Genomic DNA, 22,775 nt, shown 5'->3' with positions numbered 1-22,775 from the left:
GCTCAGGAGGACGGGGAAGGAGAAAAATCCACCTGCCCCCTCCCAGTCCCACGCAGGCCCCAAGCCCAAGCCTCTCCGCCTCCGCCAGTACGCCTCCATGGACGCGTACCAGCACCAGCGACGCTTCGCCGGCGCCGGCGACGCACCGCCGCCGCCACCTCACCCCTCCCACCCGAGCGCCCAGTGGTACCCGGCGCCCCCACCGCCGTACCCTCCTCCCCACCCAGGACACCCCTACCCTCCGCAGCACCACCACCAGTGGGGCCCGCCCCCCGACCTGCAGCACCAGCACCATCCGCCGCTGCCGCCGCAGCAGCAGCCCTACGCGTACCAACCGCCGCCCCCGCCCATGGCGATGCAGCAGCAGCCGCCCCCGCCGCCTGGGAACCCCTGGCCCTCTCACCACGGCGCCGGACAGCACCCGCCGCCTAGCTACCCTCCTCCGCCGCCTGGGCAGGTACGTTGGGTTTACCCTGTATGCGTAATGGCTGGCGATGCATTGGCGTCCTTGTTGGGGGCAATATGTAGCTGGTTTTGCACTAGGGTTTGTAAGTAGGTGTGGCTTTGGGTGTTAGGTTAATGGGAAGGGGGTTTCACTTCTAGTGCCCAGCACAATGGGCGTGTGGTTATTCGGATGTAAGCTTATTCTTCCGTTCAATTCGATCATTGTATGGCTTAATGGCTGGGTGCAGTTTGACATTGATATGATTGTACATAACGGTAGATGGAATGATTCTGCTATCAGCCTTTCAATTTTCCGCGGTTTTACTGGTTACCATTGAGTATAGATCTGGATATCTACTTTTCTTCTTTGAGTGAGTTGACCTTCATTTGTTTGTTAGCTCTAAACTTTCATGGAACATGAAGTTCATTGCTGGGTGTTGCTTATTTTGCAGGCTTGGACTAATCACTCATGGGCTCAGAATCATGGATACCAAGGTTTGTCAATATTATATGAACCTCTGCTTCCTTCATATATAATTTTGCAGATCACGTTGAATTTAGTTTAGAACTATGACGTCATTGCTTGTATCTATACTGAATTACTGATACACTATTGCTCAAAAAAATTTCCGATACACTATGTTGTGGCATTTCTACTAAACATCCTATGCTAACACTTATGTATGTGGGCCTTTTTTTTTGCTAAAGGTTATATTATACACACATTTCAACCTTGTTCGTGAAAACACAAGTTCTCAATAGGTCTTGGCTACTGTATTACACATTACTGAAGCTGCAAATATATATCCATCATGGCCATGTTAATACTGGTGTTGTTATTAAAGTTTAGTCTAGTTGGAAATTTCTTTGCACCACTTAATTGGGGTGCTACCATTATCTGTGATGTATTAGTGACTGTGCATGAGATGTTTCCTTTTAAATTATTATAAGCCTAACACATTTACTGTCATGTAATCCCCTTTCTGTACAAGATTCTCTTGAGAACTATTTGTTGATAAATCAATATTAAGCGATTGGTTTTTCATTTTCTTCACATCGCTGTTATTTTCTTAGCACTTATGAGTGTTTTCTTACATAATCCGTTCTCAGTAGTTTTGGTGCGATACTTTGTTTTTATTAAAGTAAATTAGTAAAACGTTCTCTTGTTCGTAAATGGACCAGTTGTTCAATTGGGGGCCGGCCTTGTCATTAAATCCATTTAGGCTACTTTCAATGAAATAAACTTTAAACATAGCATAAGATTTACTATACAATCAACTTTAGAGAGACTTTTGAAGCAGAATAAATCTCTTTCGCCAATAAATCAATTGTTAGTTATGATGATAGTTTCTCTATTTCCTTAAAATAAAAAAAATGGAAGGTCATGGCAATGAGGAAGATTGGGCTACAAAGGCTAAGGCATGGGTTGCTGCTAAATCTGTTACGGGAAACCACCAGATTCAACAGCATGCCATATCCACAAGTAGAACTGAAGGTCATCATAATGGTTACCATGATCAGTATCAGCAACCAGCTGGTCTGCCAACAGAAGTTACAGAATCTTTGCACCCACCAGTACCTCAATCAAGTAATGATCATGTGCCGTTTCCAATGACAGGTCAACAGAGAGAAACGAACCATTTATTAGGTAAAGTATCTTATTGCCCTTGATCTATATATTTTACGTGTGGATGTGTAAGTTTCAGAACGGAGCTGAAGATTATATTGCAGATAGAGGTCCAATGGTGTCTCCAGCAAAGAACTTTGGTTCATTTCCGTCCACCTATGAGCAGGAGGTATCTTATAATTATTCTTCTGCTCCAGGTATGCCTTGCTTGGCAATTTAATTTGTTTGTGCAGCCTGAATCGTAATAGGCTGGTTGCTCTTGGGTATATTGCCAGATTCAGTTGCGGAAAGACTTTAAATCTGGAGCATCATTTATTTTAGAATAGAAAGTCTGACACACTTAACCTATCTCTGTGATACTTAGTTAACAGCACCTGTTGTGAGTACCCATTACATCCCATTTGAAGCACCATTGGTTTATTTGGTTATATCTATTGTGTTTGTTTCTATCAAATAGAGGAGGAAGACACATATTAGTGGTTAAATGTATTGAGATGTTGACTAATCTCTTCATTACTGACTATAATTGGATACCTAGGATTCAATAGTTACTGGTGGTGGTATATCATGCCAATTTTATGTCCTGTCCTTAATGCTGAAAATCAGGGAAAAAAGTCACTGGTGCAATATATTTCATTAATGGTGTTTTTTTACTGTAAACTAAAGGGCAGAAATGTACATTTCTTTAAATGATCACTTCTACGATGTATTTGTGCACTCATCCTTTTCTGCTATATAGAGATGAACTCATTTGTTTGTCTTACATAATCTACAATGCTCATGATGAGTAATATTTTTTGTAAAGAAAATTCTGACTTTGACTTTGCCATGTAATAATAGGTAATGGGAATAATATGCTTCAATATCCAAACTCTCAAGCACAGTCGTTTCCAACCACCTCGTCTGTTCAAGGTGGATTCCCACAGGCTCCCCCTAGTATGCCTGTTGTTCCCTTGGCAGAAAAGCCTCCTTTTGGGCATGAAAGGCTGCCAGTTGATCCAAGTGACCAACCTTTGGAATTTAACAGTAGGAAAGCTCCTGATTTGGCAGTACATACAAATGTCAATTCCAATATCCCAGCTGCTCCAACACTAGCATCTAATCATGATGTAGCTGCAACCTCTACACATTCATGGACGCCGTCTGCTACAGTAGGGTTCCTGCCTCGAGCTCCCGTGCCAGCACAAACAGCACAGGTTTGTAAACCTGTTTGAATTACTGACCTATTCTGTTAAGTCCCCTAACATGAGTGGTTCTACTCTTTTGAACCTACAGATGGATCCTTCTGTGCATGCTGCACCGCTTTTTGGAGCAGCATCTAGTTCTAGTTATGTCCCACCTGCAGCATTTGGTGTTGGTAGTGTAACAGAAGTGTTCCCTACAGATCCAAACACTCCTTTTAGTGTTGCAGAAAAATCAAAGAAAGTATGCCTCCACCTTTTCCTGCCATGCGCTTCCTTTTCCGATTTTTTTTAATTGTTTAACTTTGAATTTTTCCTGTTGCATTCTGTATCAGCGTCCAGTACCTAACTGGCTTCGGGAAGAACTTTTAAAGAAAAAATCGGCACCACTGAGTGCTTCGGCGCAATACTCAGAAAACTTAAATTCCATGGAAGCTAATGATGCAGAACAAACGATAGGAAGACCTGACCAAAGTGACAGCAAAAGTAATGATTTGGCTAAATCCACTGAAGACGATGAAGATGATGAGGTGCCATTTACTATTTTAATTACAGTTCTTAACTCTCACACTATTGATACTGTCTTTGTGTGTTGTGTACAAGATCAACCAAATAGCATCCTTCCAATCTATATTCGAGGACATGAGGAGAGGTTAACATGCCCAAGTTACTAATCTAAATAGTGTGTGCATGTGTTGGGGCCAGGGACTCTAAATTCTAAATGAAGATATGGAAACTTAATATCATACATTAATAATAGCGAACTAGCTTGCTAGATAATATCAGCAGGTAGGACTAGAGCTGGAGGCTAGCAGCTTTTAAAAAACTATTGAGGGCATGTAAACTCTTGTTATACAGTGACTCATTTATGCCTTACAGAGATGCTGTGCCCATATGGCCATATGCCAGTTGTTGGAAAGCCTATCATGAGCAACTGCACTGATTGAAACAAGAATCAACTTTGCTATTTTCTTGCATTGAAAATAAGCAGAACATATCGTTAAACAGCACGTTGACATTTTTTCCCAGACATTTTCAACTTGAGTATTAACATGGTCCTTATTTAGATTGTTGTGCTCATACTTAAATCGTTTGCAGGATGAAATTGAAGCAGCTCGAATGGCAGCGATCAACAAGGAAATTAAGCGTGTGTTGACTGAAGTCCTTTTGAAGGTTTTATTCTTTACTTGATCATCATGTTTACTGTTTACATCATTGTATCCGTCCAGAGGTGCAAGGTATTTCTGAGTGTTCAGTTTCTTACCCTTTTTTCATCACTTGCAGGTTACTGATGATCTTTTTGATGAGATCGCAACAAAAGTTCTGAATGAAGATGACTCAGCTGAATGTGAGTGAATTTGAATGAATTATGAAATTAAATAGGCATTTTACTTTGCTGACTATTGCCTCTGGTGCAGCCAATGAACCCGCTGGTGTTTTTGGCTCAAAGGAGCCTGGTCTTGGAGGATCAAGAACCAAGACCTCGGCTAAAGTTGTTCTCCCTGCTAAGTCAACCAATAGCACTGATCATAAAGATAGTACTGGGTTAAGCTCCCCTAAAGGTGCTCTTCTCGGCCTGGCTAGTTATGATTCAGATGATGACGATGACGATGACGATGACAACGATGCTGAGGCTGATGGCAAGGATAAGATACCAATATCAAATTTATCTTCTAACGCTAATGCTGGTGCTGTAAATACTGAAGGTAAAAGCTGCAACCAAATACTCACATTGTATTACTTTACAGAATTCTTAACTTAGATGCATGATACAGTTTTAGGTGATAAAAGCACTCTTGGTAAAAGAAATGGGAATAGTAATGAACAGAATTCTTCACTTGGAAGTGCTCCATCAGGGGAAGATCTTAAATCTAATAACCGAAACTTCCAAAGGAGTGTGAATGCAGAACCTGAAGAAAAGCATATTCGTGATACAGAGAATGGAGAGTTTCGTTTCACGGCCAAAACTCATACTGAGCCAAAGGGTGCAGTTGGCAGATTGGATGAGAAGGCACATAAGTATGCAGAGGTAGATATCCAAAACAGAAAAACCTCTTCTGGCAATAATGCTGAAAAGCACAATAATTTGGAAAGCAGTCACAGGCACTTAGAAAAGAGTAGCAAAGAAGACTTTGTTAATGAGGTGAAGACTTATCATACCAAAGAACTCGAATATTCTAGAGCAGAAAAATATAATAACAATGACAAACACAGCATGTATGGAAATATTGACAAAAGGAGTAGCTTCAAGGAGGGAAAAGGTTCTGGTAGGGCTGCAAAGCATGAATCTGATACAAGGGAGCCGCATTACAGAGGTAAGCATGATGGTGCAAAGGGAGATCAGAAGGATTATCCGAATGATAGAGAGAGAAACAGAGATACTACTGATAGAAGAGGGGGGAAAGGAAAAGAGGAAAAGGACGACAGATCAAGGCAGACGACAAGTCATAACAGTAGAAGTTCACGGTCACGATCACCGAGGGGGAGAAGTCGTACTACCAAGGAGAACTCACATGTTCGAGGGAGTGTTTCAAGTGAAGAGCCTTCTGATAGTCTGAAAAAGAGGTACCATCACTCATAATGATATTTCACATGTATTAGTTTCACTCCTGTTCTGGTGAGCAGTTCTTACCATTTTCTGCTGCAGAAAGCATCATTCCCGTAGAACCAGCATGTCACCTTCACCCCCAAAATCTAGAAACAGGTACCTTATTCTTGTCCTTTCTCTATAATACTACGATGCTAGGAATTATTCTTGGATTGAGAGAATTTTGAATTTAGATAGCCCCAGTATTCATACAGATAAATATGTTCATGGTTAGCATAAGTTGTTCTAGTCAGCTAGATTTAAAGAACACGTCACTAGCTTTTTTATGCTTTTATTATGAATAAAGCAATCCATGCTAGATGTTCTTGTTTTCTGTTGTTTTACTTGTTAAAGAATGGGGTTTCATGTTCATGTTAAGGTGGTAACTGGTAACACTAAATGCGGTTTTCTGCTATATGCTAATTTGAACCACACTATTCTTTATTGGATATGCGATGGCAAGTTGTCGAATCACATAGAAATTGTTTATTGTACACTTCGTGAATTTGATATGAGCGTGCAGGTATCTTCTGCGTGAAGAAACATCAGGTTCATATACCTCTTATCCTTACACTTACCCATTTAGTATTATGTTTCATCTCTAGACGAATTTCGCGGTCTCCACATAGCAAGCATTCTCACCGCAGGCATTCGCCTTATTCATCTGCTGACAGGTAAGAGATTAATCGGTTTTTCCTTCGCCATTATTATACTATTACTCATGCTGATCTTTTTGTTAGTCGGTATGTTATCGTCTCTAGTTGGTGGTAGTTTTCGTTCATGAGGCTGATCCCTTGGTGCTCACTCTCATGGACACATTGTTTTGTCTGAGCTTTTGTTTTCGCTTTCGTTCCACTGCTGAACTCTGTAATTTCATTATTTGATAATGAAATTTGGTTTCGGCTGTTCTGGAAAAAAAACTATTACTCATGCTGATGGTTCATCATGAAAATAATATTTGCTTTCAGATTTAGGATGGAAATTAGATTAGCTATCAATCTTGCTATGGGCCTGTTTGTTTCCACGATGTGGCTGAGCGAACGTGGCTCCGCGGCCGCGTTTTGGAAACCGCGGGCCGCAGTTCATTTTTTCGGACTCCATGCTGCGGGCGACTGGGAATTGTGCGTCCTGGGGCGTTCGGCAGGATTATCCCGCTTATCTCGCTGAACTCTGTCGCGAACGCAGGAAAACGCCGAAACAAACAGGCCCACTGATTATTGGAAATTAGATTAGCAGCAAACAAAAACAAGTAATAAGGAATTTAAGAATAAAATTGAGTCTTAGGTATCTTGACAGCACATTTCTGAAAACATTCTTCCGATCTTACTAGGAACCTTGTTTATGAAATGTGATATTTTATAGTTCTCCCAGAAAACTCTCGAGTCATCTTGAGAAAGGCATTTTCTGCACAATTTCTCCTGGGTAAGCTCAAAATTGCACATCATAAATTTGTAGCCTGCATTGAAGTGTCAGTTCAGTTGTTTTAGAATCATCTGTACTTATCTTGGACTCTTTGGTATTCTGGACGGAAACTGCTGATTTCTTCAAATCTGGGATCTTCAATTGTCTGTACCAGCTGATTCCTTTAAATCTGGAATCCTCTATTTGTTGGCCCACCTGTACAGTAATTACATGATTTAGACTTGCTTAACTGTGTCTAATTATTCTAGGAAGAGGCGGTCGAGATCGAGAACTCCGGTTAAAAGGAGATAGAAGACATGGACCTTATGCCTAGGCATTCCTCTGAAACAACCGAAGACATATTTGCAGTACTGCTGCAGGGTCGGTTCCAATAAAGGGACATGGGTGTACACATACATGTAGACCCAATATTGGTTCACTCCTGCACTTCAGATGCCTGAAAAAGAGTGATATGTATGATCTGTAGCAGAGACGCCGATCGGCCTCTGCATGGAATATGGATTATCTGTTGCAAAATTTGTGATCTGTTAATTTGTTTATCATAACATACTAATTTTTTCCCTTGTTTGACTATATAAAAATAATTGTAAGTTAATTGTATGCGTCTCAACACAAATCAGAATCGGTAGACTTGTGATTTTGTCTAATACGTTTTTTATTCTCAGATTCAGAAATTACAACGAACTAAAGCTGTAATTTTAGCATAAGATATATGCAATAGCCGTCAACTGAAAAAAAAAGCTTCGAAGTTAGGAGGCTTGTCAAATAGCTAAATAGCTTTAGGTTAGGGTTTTGGTGCTCAGCTTCGCAAGGAAGAGAAGGGGTGAAATACCCGGTGGGTGCTCGTCGCCGGCGAAGAGGCTGCACCTGGTTTAGGGTGGTGGTGGCGGATCGAGTGAGAGGGGAGCGAGAGACAGTTTATTTTTCTTTTCTCTCCCTTCAAAATTTTTTGTTATTGTTTATTTTATATCGATCGTATTCGTTGGACACTGTCAATGTCCTGTACAATTTTTTTTTAAAAAAATAACAGAAATAATAATGATATTTATGAGTATATAGTACATTGTAAATAAGTGTTTACAATGTAGACGAGGTGGACCTAGTATAGACGAGGTGGTGCGTGCGTTTGTTTTGTTTTCAATTCCTAAACCCTAAAAACAGTTGTCGTTAGTCGTTACTGCATTCTTCTCTATCGATCTAAAACTGATGTCCTGACCGTCCTCGGTCAGTTTCAGTAAGAGTTTCATATGAGGTTAAGTATTTTTGAAGAAAAAAAATGAATTTTATCTAGATGAAACTCTTCTGACATGATTACAACTCTCTATGAATCTTAGAATTAAATATCTATAAAATCATAGAATAAAACTCAATATTAAAAGTGGGTGTTTTATTTAAATTTCATTTTATTTTACATGGATCGGAAACAGCTCCCGAGCCTTAGCCGACTCTCGGGACTCAGGTCCTCTATTTTGTTGTCCAGAAACCGAGCCTTAGCCGACTCTCGGGACTCAGGTCCCCTATTTTGTTGTCCAGAAACGACGTCCTCCTATTTAAAGTTAAAACGGACGGGATAAATCTCGTTCCGTCCGTAACCGTATACCGTATTTTTCTGTTCGTTTTTATTTTTTACAGAATAAATGGAAACGGAACCGAAAACGGAATGGATTAAAATAGGAGGGGGATCGAAAATGGTAGAGCATTTGTCCATCCGTATTTGCGGAATCCCGTTTTTTACCGGGATATCCCGTTTTTCATAAAAACGGGAAAGTAGCCCAATATAGTACCTAAACCCAGTATGACCCAAAATGTCTCTTGTCTTATGCGATGTATGGATAATTCATATTTGTGTGCATTGTGATCTATGGACTATGGATATGTTTTTATGCGATGTATGTATAATTCATATTTGTGTGAATTGTGTGATCTATGGACTATGGATATGTGGTATTGTATTAATGTAGTCACTGGTCAGTGCATATTTGATATTTGGTATTGCATTTTGATCTCTGTATTTGCGCTATCATATGTGGTTTTACATGTTTCGGTTTAAATTTTCGTTTACCGCTCGTTTTCGTCTATTTTTCTATTGTATTTACCTGTTTTCGTATTACCGTTTATCCCGCTACCGTTTTCACTCGCGGACGGTTGTCTGGCTTCCGCTTCTGTTTTCGTCTAAAAATATAAAAATGAAAACGATAGAGCGATTTTCGGTTTGTTTCCGTCCGTTTTCAACCTTACTCCTATTAGCCGACACGGTGTTGAGAGGAGCAAGCCTGGATGTCCGACACGGTGTTGAAGGAAGCGAGTGGATAGATCAGCACAGGATGATGACAATAGTAATTTTTTAGGTGTAAATAGATAGTTATAGGAAGAGAATTTTTTTTAGCACCAGAGAGAGAAGAGATGACAAGGAAAAGATAGAAACCACACACAGCAACAGGTGAAGGCAAAACATCATCGGCCAGTAAATGAGACTAGAACCATATTGTACATTATTTGTAATAACGCAGTGAAAGAAGTTCACGATCAAGTAACAGCACGGTATCAAGCTAGACTCCCGCATCTTCATATAACATCACAACGAACAAGATCAAAACTTCAACATCAAGCTGGACGCAGTCGTGCACTGGAGCAAAGAACATAGCTCTCCTACTGTCTCGTCTTGGTTCCCCACTCTGGTGGGTATCTCACAGCCGATCAGGGCCCCTCAGGGATCACACGAGCACCCCCTGCCACTACCAGCTGATGCGGCTCTGAAGCTCCGCTCCCACTGGTCCACAGGTGCTGCTGCGGCGTGTGGGGTATGGCGAGGGTGCTTCTCCCTCTTGTCACCCTTGATCTGCTTCAGGGCGTGCTTGAGTGCCGGGAGAAGTGCTTCCATGCACTCTGCCACAGCATTTGGGTTGCCAGGCATGTTGATGATCTGAAAAACATTACAGACACTCATGATCAGCAATTAGGAGGTCCAAATGCAAGAAATTGTCCGATACTTTCTTTTTCTTGTCAGGGTATTAGTACATACTAGTGTCGATCCTCTGATTCCAGCTGTAGCCCGGGATAGCATTGCGAATGGTGTAATCTGTGCCAGAAAGAACAGTTCACCAGAGAATGATTAACTATAATGTTTCTTAAGAATTTGAAACATTTAATTGTAAAGTATAACTGTTTCAATTTGTATGGCCAACTTTTATCAGCCATTCATTTGTGTAAACATTCAGCTCGTGATCTAAAAATGCAAACATTCAGCATACAAAATATCTAAAGAAATAAAATGTAACAGACGCCACCATCACCTTCAAACTTTCTTGAAGCATAACAAATGTCAGACCAGGCGCTTCTTTCTGTATCACAGATTTTGTTGCTTCTGGTGTGACATCCCTGGGTGTGAAGCCAGTCCCACCTGCATGATGTGCATCCACCAATAAGTAACTCATGTGAGTAGGAAACAAGCAATGTGCAACACTATTAACCTGAAGAACAAGATCATGTTACCTAATGTCAGAATGAGGTTAACATGGTCAATATCACTCCATTGTATCAGAATGCCCTTGATCTTGTCCACTTCATCAGGAACAACTGAAGTGGCAACCACAGTTGCACCACCCAGTTTCTCTGATGAAGAATTCACAATAGATACAGCTCTTGGGCCACTACAAGTACCACGAAAGGGAGAACAGATAAACTGGTATATGTTGCTTTTAACTTCTAAAGAAGTGTGGTATGCACCATAAGAACTAGAACAAAAGATACATTATTAAACTGCTTTGATCTCTAGAGCAAATAAAAAAATATGTGAAATGTGGAGTTGTTACTGGACTCCATCACTATCTTATGTGAAGAAAACCAGTAATCAGACTCTTTCATTTAGCACCATGAAGTGACCCCTTTGCAGCTCAAGGCAAATAGGTGTATCAGGGTGCAAGCACTTTAAAAGTCAAGAGTTCAATACACAATTTTGCTCTTGTCAACATACTATAAAAATAAACCAAATGCGTATATGTCTATGGGCCTATGACCTATGCATTTCTATTGCACATTATGAAGAAAAAGGGTGTCCAGCTCAGCTTAGATAAGTACCTCCTATCAGGGCCAGCACCTGATGAAACAGTGTCACTTACAGTCAGAATTGCAACTTTAACTTCAGCATCCTGTGGAGATGCAATCTGAGATACATCTGTGGAAATACTTTTTGCAGAAGGACCAAAATGTGATGGATGCGGATTTGAGGGAGCAGGCAGTTTATCTAAAGGAGAAGTTATTATGTCTGAAATAAGTATGGCTTGGATAGATGTCCCAGCTGCCAATATTTGTCCAGTGGATGGTACTTCTAGCAGAGCATTAGCAGATTTCATACTAAGGAGGCGGCTACTAGCCTGATGGCCAGTGCTCTCAGCAACAAAACTGCCAGAAGCCCATAACAAATAAATGTTAACATTACCTGGTGTCAAAACACCAAATATATTGTTGTCAAATAGCATTAGTTATTATATAGCTCTTACCCAGGTCGACCAGATCCATCATCAAGCACCCATCTAATTACTGCACGGTGAAACTCTGTACGATGTGAGTCTGCTCTTAAAGGATGTGATAGGCGTACATGCACCCTGTGGATATAGACTTATAAGAAATATGCTGAATAGTGTAAGGAGAGAACAAACTGACAACAATCGTAACAATGAGGATTACTACCTTTGCAGATTAGGATTTGACCAGCCAGAGAGGAGACGAATTGCAGGAACAACAAAAAGATTGAAGCAAACCATACAGCTCACTGGATTTCCAGGCAAACCAAATGCAAGAACTGTTTTAGATGGCTTTGACGTGTCTTGTGTGGTGATCTCAGCAAATGTTAATGGCTTTCCTGGTTTCATCTGGATCTATATGTGACACAAGCAGCGAACAATTAAAATCATTTTGAGAAAAGGACAAGGATCATGATTTTGACTTCAGAAGGATTATTTCCAAAGATAACAGGTCTAATAGGTTATCAAACAGAAGACATGAAAAGAACTGGATCGGCGGATCATAAAATGAATATTTAATCTGTATCCCTGGCTGTTGGTTATGTATTGCCTAATAACTAGCTGGTACAGAATAAATCTTTGAAAGCACCGAACGGTTTCAAAGGTACCTTCTCAAAGTGAATTTTACCCATCTTTGCCAGGCAAGGTTTGACAAGATCTCTGTCGCCCATGGAAACACCACCAGAAGTAATGATTATATCAGCATCAGAACGCAAAGCTGCATCCATATGCTCCTTGAGACTTTCTTCAGTGTCTTCTGCAATACCCAGGTCAACCACTTTGCATTTCTGCTGAATAGCAGCAGCTAGAAGCATGGCTCGATTGGAATCACGAATCTGCAATTTTAGTTTCAAGAAGGGAGGATCATTCATTTCTGAGAATACCGAACACAGAGAAGAGCAAAGGATGAAAATATCATGGAAGAGCAGAAATAACCTGACCACGACTGAGGGTGGCAGTGGCTGGCTGCACTAGCTCATCCCCTGTGGAGAATATAGCGATGGTTGGTCGAGGGTACACCTGCACATGCAAAATCAGAATGCTGCATTGCAATTGTTGTGTACTCAACCACACTAACAGGAAGTGTTATTCACCTTGACAGTGGTTACACCCACTGTTGCAAGCAGCCCAATTTCTGCGGGACCTATATGCTCGCCAGAGTTGAGTACTAATGAATCCTTCTCTATGTCACATCCCTGCCAGTTATTTAAATTACTAGATCAGCAAGTGAATTCCATAGTAAATTGAGCAGTGTCGAGTTCTCTGGAGAAAGAACTGTATACACTGCTGATGACTGCACTATAGTCAGAAACTCTAGTAACCGTGGAGTGAGCAGACTTTGCATACCACATTGCGGATGTCCTGCCCCTCGGCGGCCCGCGCCAGAATCCTAACCCTCTTGGCCCCATCCGCTCCGCTGGTGACCTGCTCGGTGTCCTCCACCTGCACGACGGCGTCGGCGCCATCGGGAATCGGCCCTGCGCCAGCAACCACAGTCTATCGCTCAGCAGCCGGCCAGGACATGCAAAGGGGCGGAGCTAGAGAGAAGGCGCCAGGCGGCCTCACCTCCGGTGGTGACGTAGGCGACCGTACCAGGAGCGACGACCACGCCGAGGGCGTCGTCGCCCGCCCTCGACTCCGTGACCACCGGGTACTCCCCTGGCCCGTCGGAGGCCACGACGGCGTACCCGTCCTGAAAGGGGAAGGGGGTTGACGGTTTTCGTCAGTAGTCCGATGGCGGCGGAACGGAGGGAGGAGAGAGGAGGTAGGGAGGGGGGCGGATGGGAAGGAAGGCCGCGCGAGCTTACCTTGATGGAGGCGCGGAAGGGAGGGAGCGGGTCGGGGGCGCGGACGTCCTCCGCGAGGACGAGCCCCAGCGCGTCGTGCAGCGGTACGGCACGCGGCGCCGCGTGGCCTGCCGCCGCGGACAGCACCGCCGCCAGCGCCTCCTCCACCTGCAGCATCTCTCTCTCTCTCTCTCTCTCTCTCTCTCTCTCTCTCTCTCTCTCTTCCTCCGCTTCAATTTCCCACGGCTCGTCAGCCCCGGCGGCGGCGGGCGAGGGCTGTGTGTCTATCTGGCTGACTCGGTGGTGTGCTTTGCGCTGCTCTTTTTAAAATTCAATTGAGGGCTCGCCTGCCGCGTGTGGCGTGACGTCTGACCAGTGACCCCTGCGGTGCCGGGAGCCGGGAGAATGGTGGAGGGCAGGGCGTCAGCGCCGCCCGGCCGGCCTCCGACGATGACGAAGGTTCCTGGTGCTCCCACCACCAAAGCCGCCGCCGCCGCCCCGCCCGGCTCCGCGCCAGCCAGCCCGCAACAGACACCAATCGGCAGAGGCGCCGCGACAGCAAACGAATGGGATGGGATGGGTTGGCCTGCGCCGTCTCCCGCGTCTCTTTCCACGCGAGTTGCTTCTGGTTGGCTGGCTCCGCCCCGTTTGACGTGGCCGCCGTCTCCATCATAGATTCAGAGGGCACGCACGGCGCAGAGACAGGTAGGTGGCGTTGCCTTTGAGAAGCAAGCAACAAGGGACGCGCCACGCCCGCTGACGAAGAGGTGAGCTCGCGCCACGGCCCGGCGCCCATTGAATCGCCGAGACGCCATCGGATCAGACGAAGAATTGAGTTGAGCTCTTGGCCTCACCATGACCACGTGCACTTGCTCTCACCATGACCGCGCGCTCTTGCTTCGTTAGTCGTCAACTAGCGATGCGAGAGTGTACACACGTGCCGTGCTTTCATGCTTTGGCTAATCTACTGATGTGACTGCCAGTGCCAGGCCTGGTCAAACGAACAAAGCTAGGGCCTTAATTTTTTTTACAAAACGGACAATATAGCACTTTTGTTTGTATTTAACTAATATTATCCAATCATTAACTACTAGACTCAAAAGATTTATCTCATAAATTACAAGTAAACTGTGCAATTATTTATTTTTTATCTATATTTAATGATTTATGCATATACCGCAAGATTCGATGTAACTTTTTTTTGGGAAACTAAACAAGGACCGGAGTACAGGCGAGCTCAAACTCTGACCGAAATGCAAATAACATAAGCGTAGTATCCTCTTATGCGATGGCATTAACAGCCTCAAACCATGCAATAGCCAGCTAGTCACAGGCATAGCCCTTGTGACCTCCTGTCCTGGGTTGGATTGGATGCAGATCACCTCACAAGTCCCCAACTATCCAGTCCACTTGAATCACTGCAGATAAATATTGCCCACCATATCTCTTTCTTGTCAGCAGAAGTTCACATCATCTATAAGAGTTGTAATGCAGACAGAGGGAAGGGTTTTTGAATCACTACAGGAGGCAAAATTTTCCGTAGGTCTTTTGGAAATGGAAATATTATAGGATGGACCCGATACACATGCATCCCCAGCTCGAAATGGCACAAGATTCTCGGATCCGCTTCCTGTAATAAACGAATTTCAGTTAAGCACTCATGCTCCAGCATATATATAAGAAGAAACACAGGAGTATTTCTTCTATCCACTGAAAAGAGGAAAAAGAAACTGTAATTCTATCACTGACAATACCTAAGCTGTTTAAAGAAATAATTACTCCTTCCTAGCTGTTATTTGCTTATGCATTGTTGGCATATTGCTTTGAAGTGAAAAGCCCCAGATAAAGCAAATGAAAATAATCGTGGCACTGTCCAACCTAGTTTCAGTCCATAAACTCATGAGATCTCTAAATTCATCATATCAGTGTTGCTTCTGTCATGTGCAAGAAAAACTGCAAGCAGTCACACTAATTCAGTATCCTGAAACCTTACAGTACTATGATCCTACCAAGTCAAAACGACACACCATGGGCCTGTTTCGAACTGCTTGAAAGCGGATTCTCGGCAGAACGCGATAATCGCGATAAACATGCCATGGCCACTGCAATTTTCTTCGCCACCCCAGGCCACGGACAGCAGGATTTGAATTGAGGTCCTGATTTTCACCGTACCATGGGCACAAGCCGAACAAAACATGGCCCATGTGTACCAAATTTTATAGTATCCCGATCCTTTGTGAAGATTCCACACAATCGTACACAAAGTTCACAGTATCCCAATGCCATGATCCTATGATACTATACAATAATTGATATAATGACTTTTTAACTGATTCAATTGTGAGAAATACAATTAAAGTTAAGGAGCTTTGAAAATAATGCGATGAATTACACTTAACTGAACAAAAACAGTCAATTAATCAAAATAAATATTATAAGCTTAAATCTTTACAAGTTTACAATATATTACAAATCTTATATAAACTATATAGTTTGTAAATCTGATAAGATACCAATACTATTATCCAATCCTACTATCCAATTCTATCAAGCAAAAAAAAGGTCAGATCCCAATCCTAACAACCTTGGTCACATTTATACCATCCACAGATTTGTCCAACCTGTACCTTCAGGCCTCAACAAATCTGACCAAAGTGGTACTAAGCCACTACACTACCTAAAGTACAGCCCTGACAGCGTATTGACCTAACCTAATGTGTGGACAGAGAGAGATTTTACAAGTATGACCCAGAAATAAAATATGTTTATATAAGAATAGCAGCATACCCAAATTTTCAGTAAGATGACATGTTCATAAGTTCATATTGTGTTCAGACAAGAGTGGTACTGTTGAAACACAACTATCAAGTGTCTGACAAAACTAACCAAAATATGTAAACCTAAACATAGAACTTCCCTCAGATATTGCATATCAGCACCAGATGGCAGATGCTACATATATCCTCAGCTATGTAAACACTTGAGCATTTCTCTATTCAACCTCATATTGTGGGATTGCTAAATCTGAACATTACAACGTGCCTTACCTGTTCTACTCTTCGTCCTTCAGAACTCGCTCGCTGGAGGCCGATGCGGCGGCGGCAGCGGCAGCGGCTTTCTCTTCCTCCCGAAGGATCTTCTGCACATCGTTGACCCGCATCCGGACGACACCGCCGACCACAACTGCGCGCAATCATCAAATGATCAGTGGGCACTGGCGTGAGTTCGCACGATTAGATAGAAGGCAAAGAAGAAAGGTAAAAAAAAAATGATGCGGTTACTTGCGGCGGTGCCCAGGGTCCAGATCCACAGGATCTTGAGGCCCGGGCTCTTCTGGCTCCACCTCGTCACCATTAGAGGAGCGGCGGCAGCCGGCGAGCGCGGTAGAAGAAGAGCAACTCCGACCGGGCTAAAAGCGCGGGGAGCGCGGGGCGGCGCAGGCTGAGCGAGGAGCACGGCGCGGGGCCCAGGCAAGCGGCTCCAGCGGCGTGGCGCGTCGACGGCCCAGCAAGCGGCACCGGCACGAACGTTGGACGAGGACCGGGGCGGCCGGGCGTGGTTGCGGCGGCGCTGACTAAGCGAGCACGGGGGCGGGGGCGGGGGCGCGGGCTGAGCGAGGAGGGAGGTCCGGCCCAAGCCCAAGGGTTTCACGTGGGCCTCACTTGTCAATAAACTGAATTTACGTCAATGATTTACCATCAACCAGTAGTTCTACTGAACATAGATCGTCTTCACTCCTCAAAGATTTACCAAGTTTCAGTTGAGGATTAAGATTTCTACCAAAATTGACAGATGAACAGCCTTTTTCACTTGAACTTGTCAGCCATACTTTTTTATTTTTCAGCGAGGAACAGTGTTTTTCTCTCACAAATTTTTTTAGCAAGAAATAATATTTTCCTCTCATAACATATCAACCCCAGTCAAATTTCAGTGAAGCGAATAGGAAAAATGACTTGTCAAGAAACTAGAATAAGTTTGCTCTTCATTATCTAAGTTTGCTCTTCATTATCTACATCAAATTTGTTGACACCAAGGCACTCGTATAAATTACTAAATTGACACCAAGACACTCGCATAAAGCTCTCAACAAGGATTTCACAAGGTGTTTGTAAGGCCTTGTTTAGTAACCAAAAATTTTTAAAACTATCACATCGAATCTTTAAACGTATATATATAGAGCATTAAAAATAGATTAAAAAATAACTAATTGCACAGTTTATCCATAATTTACGAAACAAATCTTTTAAATCTATTTAGTCCATAAGTGAACAATAATTGTCAAATACAAACAAAGGGCCTACAATATCCGAACCCAAAAGTTTTCGCGAACTAAACAAGGCCTAACTTGCACACTCTGTGATGGGCATGCCTGGCTAATGAGTTGCAGATTTCCCAGGCAACATAATTCATGTCCACGACGGACGTCAAATTTCAAATCAGAAGTGTGCATTGAGTTAGCAACAAAGGATCGAAGATCTGCCAGGCACAACACTGCCGGCACCAGGCACCATAATCAAATGCATGTACAGCACAAAGTGGAGCGAACCCCTTACATCTTTGCTACTCGGAAAGGTGTACATAGAACTTGATTGCGTATTTTGCCTTAGATACAATCACATAAGCATTATGGCACTGTTCCAGGTTTACAGGTCCCATGCAGATGGAACACCCCAACATGTCAGGCACTGTTCTCTGCAAATCAGGAAACTGGAATCATCAAGGACGAGGGCCGAGGGCGCTACCTACTTACCTTGCCCCATTCTTCTTTCTCAACAGATCAGCTCGACGCTTAGCCTCTCTCTCTGCTGTCTGGACATAGAATTCAGCACCGAGCATGGCATTTATCTCTACATTTGATGACACACTTGCTTCCATGGTCTCAATTATCAGTTCAACGATCAAAGTGAATCCTAGGGCTGAGAGCACACGCACAGCATTGGCAAGCCGGCAAATATGCTTCCTCGTTTCTAATGGGGTAAAATTCTCTGCTTCAGTGCTGAACCTCTGCTGACCTCCTGTCGTTTTTGTTGTTTCACCCACCACAACATGCTCACCAACCCAGATGAATCCATTGCAACCAAGAATCAAGTCGACATTGTACTGCTCAAGATGATGAAAATGCTGCTTCTTTCGTTTAACCAAGTATGGAGGTACCATCAGCAATTGACCCCTCTCGAGCTGCATCAATAAATTAAAACCCCTCAAAACCATATCAGTAACAGCCTAATGTTCCTCAGGAAGCAATGGTAAATTTTTGTAAGACAAGATTTTAGCTAGACCAGACACATACAAATCTGAGGCCTACTTAAGGTATTGTCAACATAACAAGACCAAAGGCATGGAGGCTTAAGGCACATCTATGAAACATCCATGAGTCTCCCTTGCATCGCTGCACCAAATGATCTACACAGACCAATTTTTGCACTCGCGTTGAAGGCCTCTATCTTTTACAGATGACACCAAGCTAAATTCGAGGCATTAAAAGGGACAGACAGATAACAGTACAAGGGTACAGTAGCAAAGCCAATGTCATCTAAATTGGCATGTACCTTTCCATATTTTTCACTCCTTGCCTGTAGGTGCAGAGATCCATCATGTTGGAAGCCGCGAACTTCAGCCTGGTAATGGATCACACACAAAGTAGCAGCATATTATTTTAAAAGAGCATATAACAATAGGAAAAAAAACAGATTGCCCACCAAACTATAAAAAGATAAGAGGCCACAGAAGTTCCTTGGGGGTGAATGCAAGAATTAAGAAATAAGCGGAAAACCCATTGCAACTTGCCAAAATGAGGAGAGAAAGGTGAGCAAAGCACAAAAGAAGTCCGTCTACAAAACACATTGCTGCTATGCAAATAAGGAAAATATCAATATTTAAAAATGAAACACCGAATGCTGGGACTCAACTTCACTGAAAATCAACCAAAAAAAATGAAACTAAACTTCTTTTCAACATATCAGACAGCTTTTTTTCAGTGGATTGATCTAGAGTAGGTGTGCAAACATGGTTATGGTTCACAAAGATAAATGATCAATGGTGCATAGAGAGAGTAGATATAACTGTGGTAACTGTGCCTTGCATCATTCTTTATAAGACTAATCAAGTGAATACAAATGCCAGATTCAGGTTGACATACTGCCGGGTGAACTGCAACTGTATGGTACAGAAGCAACAGCATATAAAGCTGTTAAGTAGCGCCTTGAAGCTTGCAGAAGCCTATGGATTAACAATGGAATGTACGATGTATAATCAACAAATGAGCACTTGAGCAGTATAAAAATGATGCCTCAAAATGCCATCAACCTATAGACAACAAACAAACACAGCAGTAGACCAGTACTTGCTCCAGGACTGAGTAGACATATGAAACAAAGGGAACTGCACGCAAATAAGATGATTCCTTGACATATAATAGTGACGAAAAGTGGGCATTGCCATATTGATCATGCATTCTTTGTTGGTGCTACTGCTGACATCATAGATAGTCGTATAGAAGCAAAAAAGTGTCGTGCAACACCCTAAGTGAAAACAGATTTGAAGTCACTATACACGAGATGAACTGAGTGTTGCCTCCGGCACTAAAAGAAATAGCTGCTTGAAATAAACAGAGCAAGTATCACACTTACACAGATAACATCATTTTCTTCAAAGATACTCCGCATATTGAGTTCATCAACAGCAGTTCTCCTTCTCTAGTAGAGGGGGCAGGGGGAAAAGTGGTTAATTGGATATTGGACAAGAATCGCTAGTGTAATTAGTGATGTACTCAGGATAGCACTCATTAATTCTTTTGAGCTGACACAACATTAAAACTGTTTGCAGTACATAATTAGTAGAAAACATGGAAATAGAATAATCTCTTGGCATCTAATGTGTTACACTTGCACATATCGATGGTAGAGATTATGCTGTGCTCAAAACTTACTTATGCATTGACACTGGTGCTTAACTGCTTACTGCTTAGTGTTCAGCGTTATTTATCCTCCAGAATGGTATAGCAAACAAACTGTTTATTGCCTGTCTAATTTTAGGGTGCTACAGGGCAAATATGCAGAAAAGCGCACCTGAATACCATCGGGCAAATTCATAGACGAAAGCATCAGAACAGCATCTTGGCTAAAATTTATCTCCAACCTCCAGCGCTTTGGAGCAATCTTGACAAACACAAACCAATTAATCGTGGTATGAAATGTGTTGTAAAAAAACATGGTATGAAATGTAGTTTGTTGTTTGCACCATAAATAATAAAAATAATGTTCAGTTCTAATTGAGTGACAAACATGACTACTGTAAGATTCAGACTTGGCTATATGTATCAAAAAGCCATCGGTCATTAAACACCTACAATTAGTCAGAGTCGAAATGAAGGTAAAATAAGTTCAATCTATGCAGTATCTGGGGGAACACATTCTCATATCTGCATGTTACAAAACATGCAAAAATGTTATGCGATTTCATATTCAAAATTTCTAAGCCACTAAATGCAGAGCATCCTAGTACTGTAATAAAATTAGCATGAATTTACACACCTCAATCACACGGCCAACTATGATATCACCAACCTCCGGCTTGTATCTGAAAAAAGGGTCAAAGAGAACAAATTGGACTAAGTTTTTTTTGCATTTGAGTTCACTAAGTTTTTTTTGCATTTGAGTTCATTTTTCTAAACAAAAACATGAACAAAAATAAGTGTGGGGAATAAGATCAAGTAAATCACACTACTTCGGCGCCAACAAATATGGGCTTTGTAATCTGATTGACCAAACATATAAATTAAGGAAAACATATGGGCAAACCTAAATTTTGCAGGCTAGCAAGTTCACAACACAATTCAGTGTATTTGTCCGATTGGTAAAAATCGGGGGACGGAATGTTTGCAGAAGAATAGATACGCCGATGGAGAGGAAGAAAGCAGGGGCGCGAGCGTACCTCGCCCGGAGAGTACGGACGTATACCAGTTTGTTGACCCGCTCAACCACCCCGCAGAGCGTCGCCACCACCTCCCCGTCCTGGTCCGACGTCCCGTGCCCCCTGCGCCACACCCACCCACCCATCAGCCGCACACGAACTGACGGAACAAAGAAACAAAGAGAAGGAGGCTGAGGCTCTGTACTTGAGGATGTTGTCCTCCTGATTGACGGGAATGGTGTCCGCGACGGTGACAGCGGCGGCGGACGCGGCGGCGGGCGCAAGGGACTGGAGCTCATGGAGTGCGGCCTCGAGGCGGACCCGCTGCGTCTGGTTCAGCGAGAGGTGGCGGTCCTTCATTGCCAATCTCTTCTTCTCGGGAGCACCAGAGAAGCAGGACGAAGCGCCGTAGGCGATCAGGCGACGCCGTGACTGCCGAGGAAGGAAGACAAGCAGTAAACCCTAGCAAAACCCGTCCCAGCTCCAACTGGGCCTATGGGCCGACAAAATCCCAATGCTTCCCGCTCTTGAGACTTGAGGCGGAGTGGAGTCGGCTGTGCTGGGCCGCATAGTGGGCTTCAAGGGATCAGTAACAGTTGATGGGCTCTGAATATCGAGTAAATACAGTTAATTCGGGTACAGTTTGCCAAAAAAAAAAAGTAATCTGGGTACAGCGGTCTTAGCTGAATTTCCTGAACTAATTTTGGTTATCTGGGATCACTATGCGAAATTGTAATCGGGTATAGATCAGGTACGGATTTAGATAGTTCGGGTTCGAGTATTGGTGAGCGGGTAATTTTGTCAAACAACCTTTTTTTTCAAAATAGATCAGCTTTATTTAGAAAGTTACTTATAAAACTCTTTTCTAAAATAACTTTCACCGGTGAAGTTGAGCTATGCCCGGGCCTTGTCTAGTTCCAAAAAAATTTGAAAAATCGACATCGTAGCATTTTCGTTCGTATTTGACAAATATTGTTCAATTATGGACTAACTAGGCTCAAAATATTTGTCTCGTCAATTTCCGACCAAACTGTGAAATTAGTTTTTATTTTCGTCTATATTTAATACTCCATGCATGCATTTAAAGATTCGATGTGACGGAGAATCTGAAAAATTTTGCAAAATTTTTTAGAAACTAAACAAGGCCCCAACATGATCTTATATTTGCGCGAAAAATTGAATGTGAACACTTTGTCCTTTGTTCCAAAGGCTCTCATGTGATTTCTTTTTGGAGGAAGGAAAAACCTCCAAAATTCATCTAAAAATGTTATCGTTTCAAATATATCCACAAAT

At 42.7% G+C, this 22,775-nt stretch overlaps 4 protein-coding genes across 5 annotated transcripts; 2 read left to right on the top strand and 2 right to left on the bottom strand.

Annotated features, from left to right (window-relative positions):
- On the top strand, nucleotides 24-7,856 carry LOC8070274. Its single transcript, XM_021462611.1, has 14 exons — nucleotides 24-457; nucleotides 897-939; nucleotides 1,826-2,092; nucleotides 2,176-2,268; nucleotides 2,912-3,267; nucleotides 3,347-3,496; nucleotides 3,588-3,782; nucleotides 4,351-4,425; nucleotides 4,537-4,600; nucleotides 4,671-4,958; nucleotides 5,028-5,817; nucleotides 5,900-5,956; nucleotides 6,445-6,513; nucleotides 7,510-7,856. Exons 1-14 carry the CDS (start codon nucleotides 98-100, stop codon nucleotides 7,550-7,552), a joined length of 2,850 nt encoding a protein of 949 aa, XP_021318286.1. The 5' UTR covers nucleotides 24-97; the 3' UTR covers nucleotides 7,553-7,856.
- On the bottom strand, nucleotides 9,703-13,860 carry LOC8070273 (molybdopterin biosynthesis protein CNX1). 2 transcript variants are annotated; one of them, XM_021463096.1, is made up of 14 exons: nucleotides 13,795-13,860; nucleotides 13,593-13,764; nucleotides 13,351-13,477; nucleotides 13,132-13,262; nucleotides 12,879-12,980; nucleotides 12,721-12,804; nucleotides 12,393-12,620; nucleotides 11,951-12,138; nucleotides 11,761-11,865; nucleotides 11,339-11,662; nucleotides 10,754-10,911; nucleotides 10,555-10,661; nucleotides 10,284-10,340; nucleotides 9,703-10,184 (listed from the first exon to the last, which is right to left on the bottom strand). In XM_021463096.1, exons 2-14 carry the CDS (start codon nucleotides 13,746-13,748, stop codon nucleotides 9,969-9,971), a joined length of 1,983 nt encoding a protein of 660 aa, XP_021318771.1. In that variant the 5' UTR covers nucleotides 13,749-13,764; nucleotides 13,795-13,860; the 3' UTR covers nucleotides 9,703-9,968. The 2 variants fall into 2 exon arrangements, with proteins under 2 accessions (XP_021318771.1, XP_021318772.1); XM_021463097.1 differs by having other exon boundaries at nucleotides 13,593-13,747; nucleotides 13,778-13,854.
- Nucleotides 16,615-16,928, top strand: LOC110436515 (the record flags this gene model as incomplete). Its single annotated transcript, XM_021463667.1, has 2 exons — nucleotides 16,615-16,754; nucleotides 16,853-16,928. Coding segments are annotated over 2 exons (216 nt in total), but the record flags the coding sequence as incomplete, so codon positions are not given.
- LOC8082540 (exosome complex component RRP4 homolog) lies at nucleotides 17,967-21,979 on the bottom strand. Its single transcript, XM_002447224.2, has 7 exons — nucleotides 21,688-21,979; nucleotides 21,504-21,605; nucleotides 21,104-21,149; nucleotides 20,639-20,728; nucleotides 20,201-20,266; nucleotides 19,121-19,189; nucleotides 17,967-18,749 (listed from the first exon to the last, which is right to left on the bottom strand). The coding sequence occupies exons 1-7, from the start codon at nucleotides 21,840-21,842 to the stop codon at nucleotides 18,318-18,320; spliced, it is 960 nt and encodes a 319-aa protein (XP_002447269.1). The 5' UTR covers nucleotides 21,843-21,979; the 3' UTR covers nucleotides 17,967-18,317.

The sequence above is a fragment of the Sorghum bicolor genome, chromosome 6, assembly GCF_000003195.3.
Source record: "Sorghum bicolor cultivar BTx623 chromosome 6, Sorghum_bicolor_NCBIv3, whole genome shotgun sequence".
Taxonomy (NCBI): domain Eukaryota; kingdom Viridiplantae; phylum Streptophyta; class Magnoliopsida; order Poales; family Poaceae; genus Sorghum; species Sorghum bicolor.
This window is presented reverse-complemented; position numbering and strand designations above follow the sequence as displayed.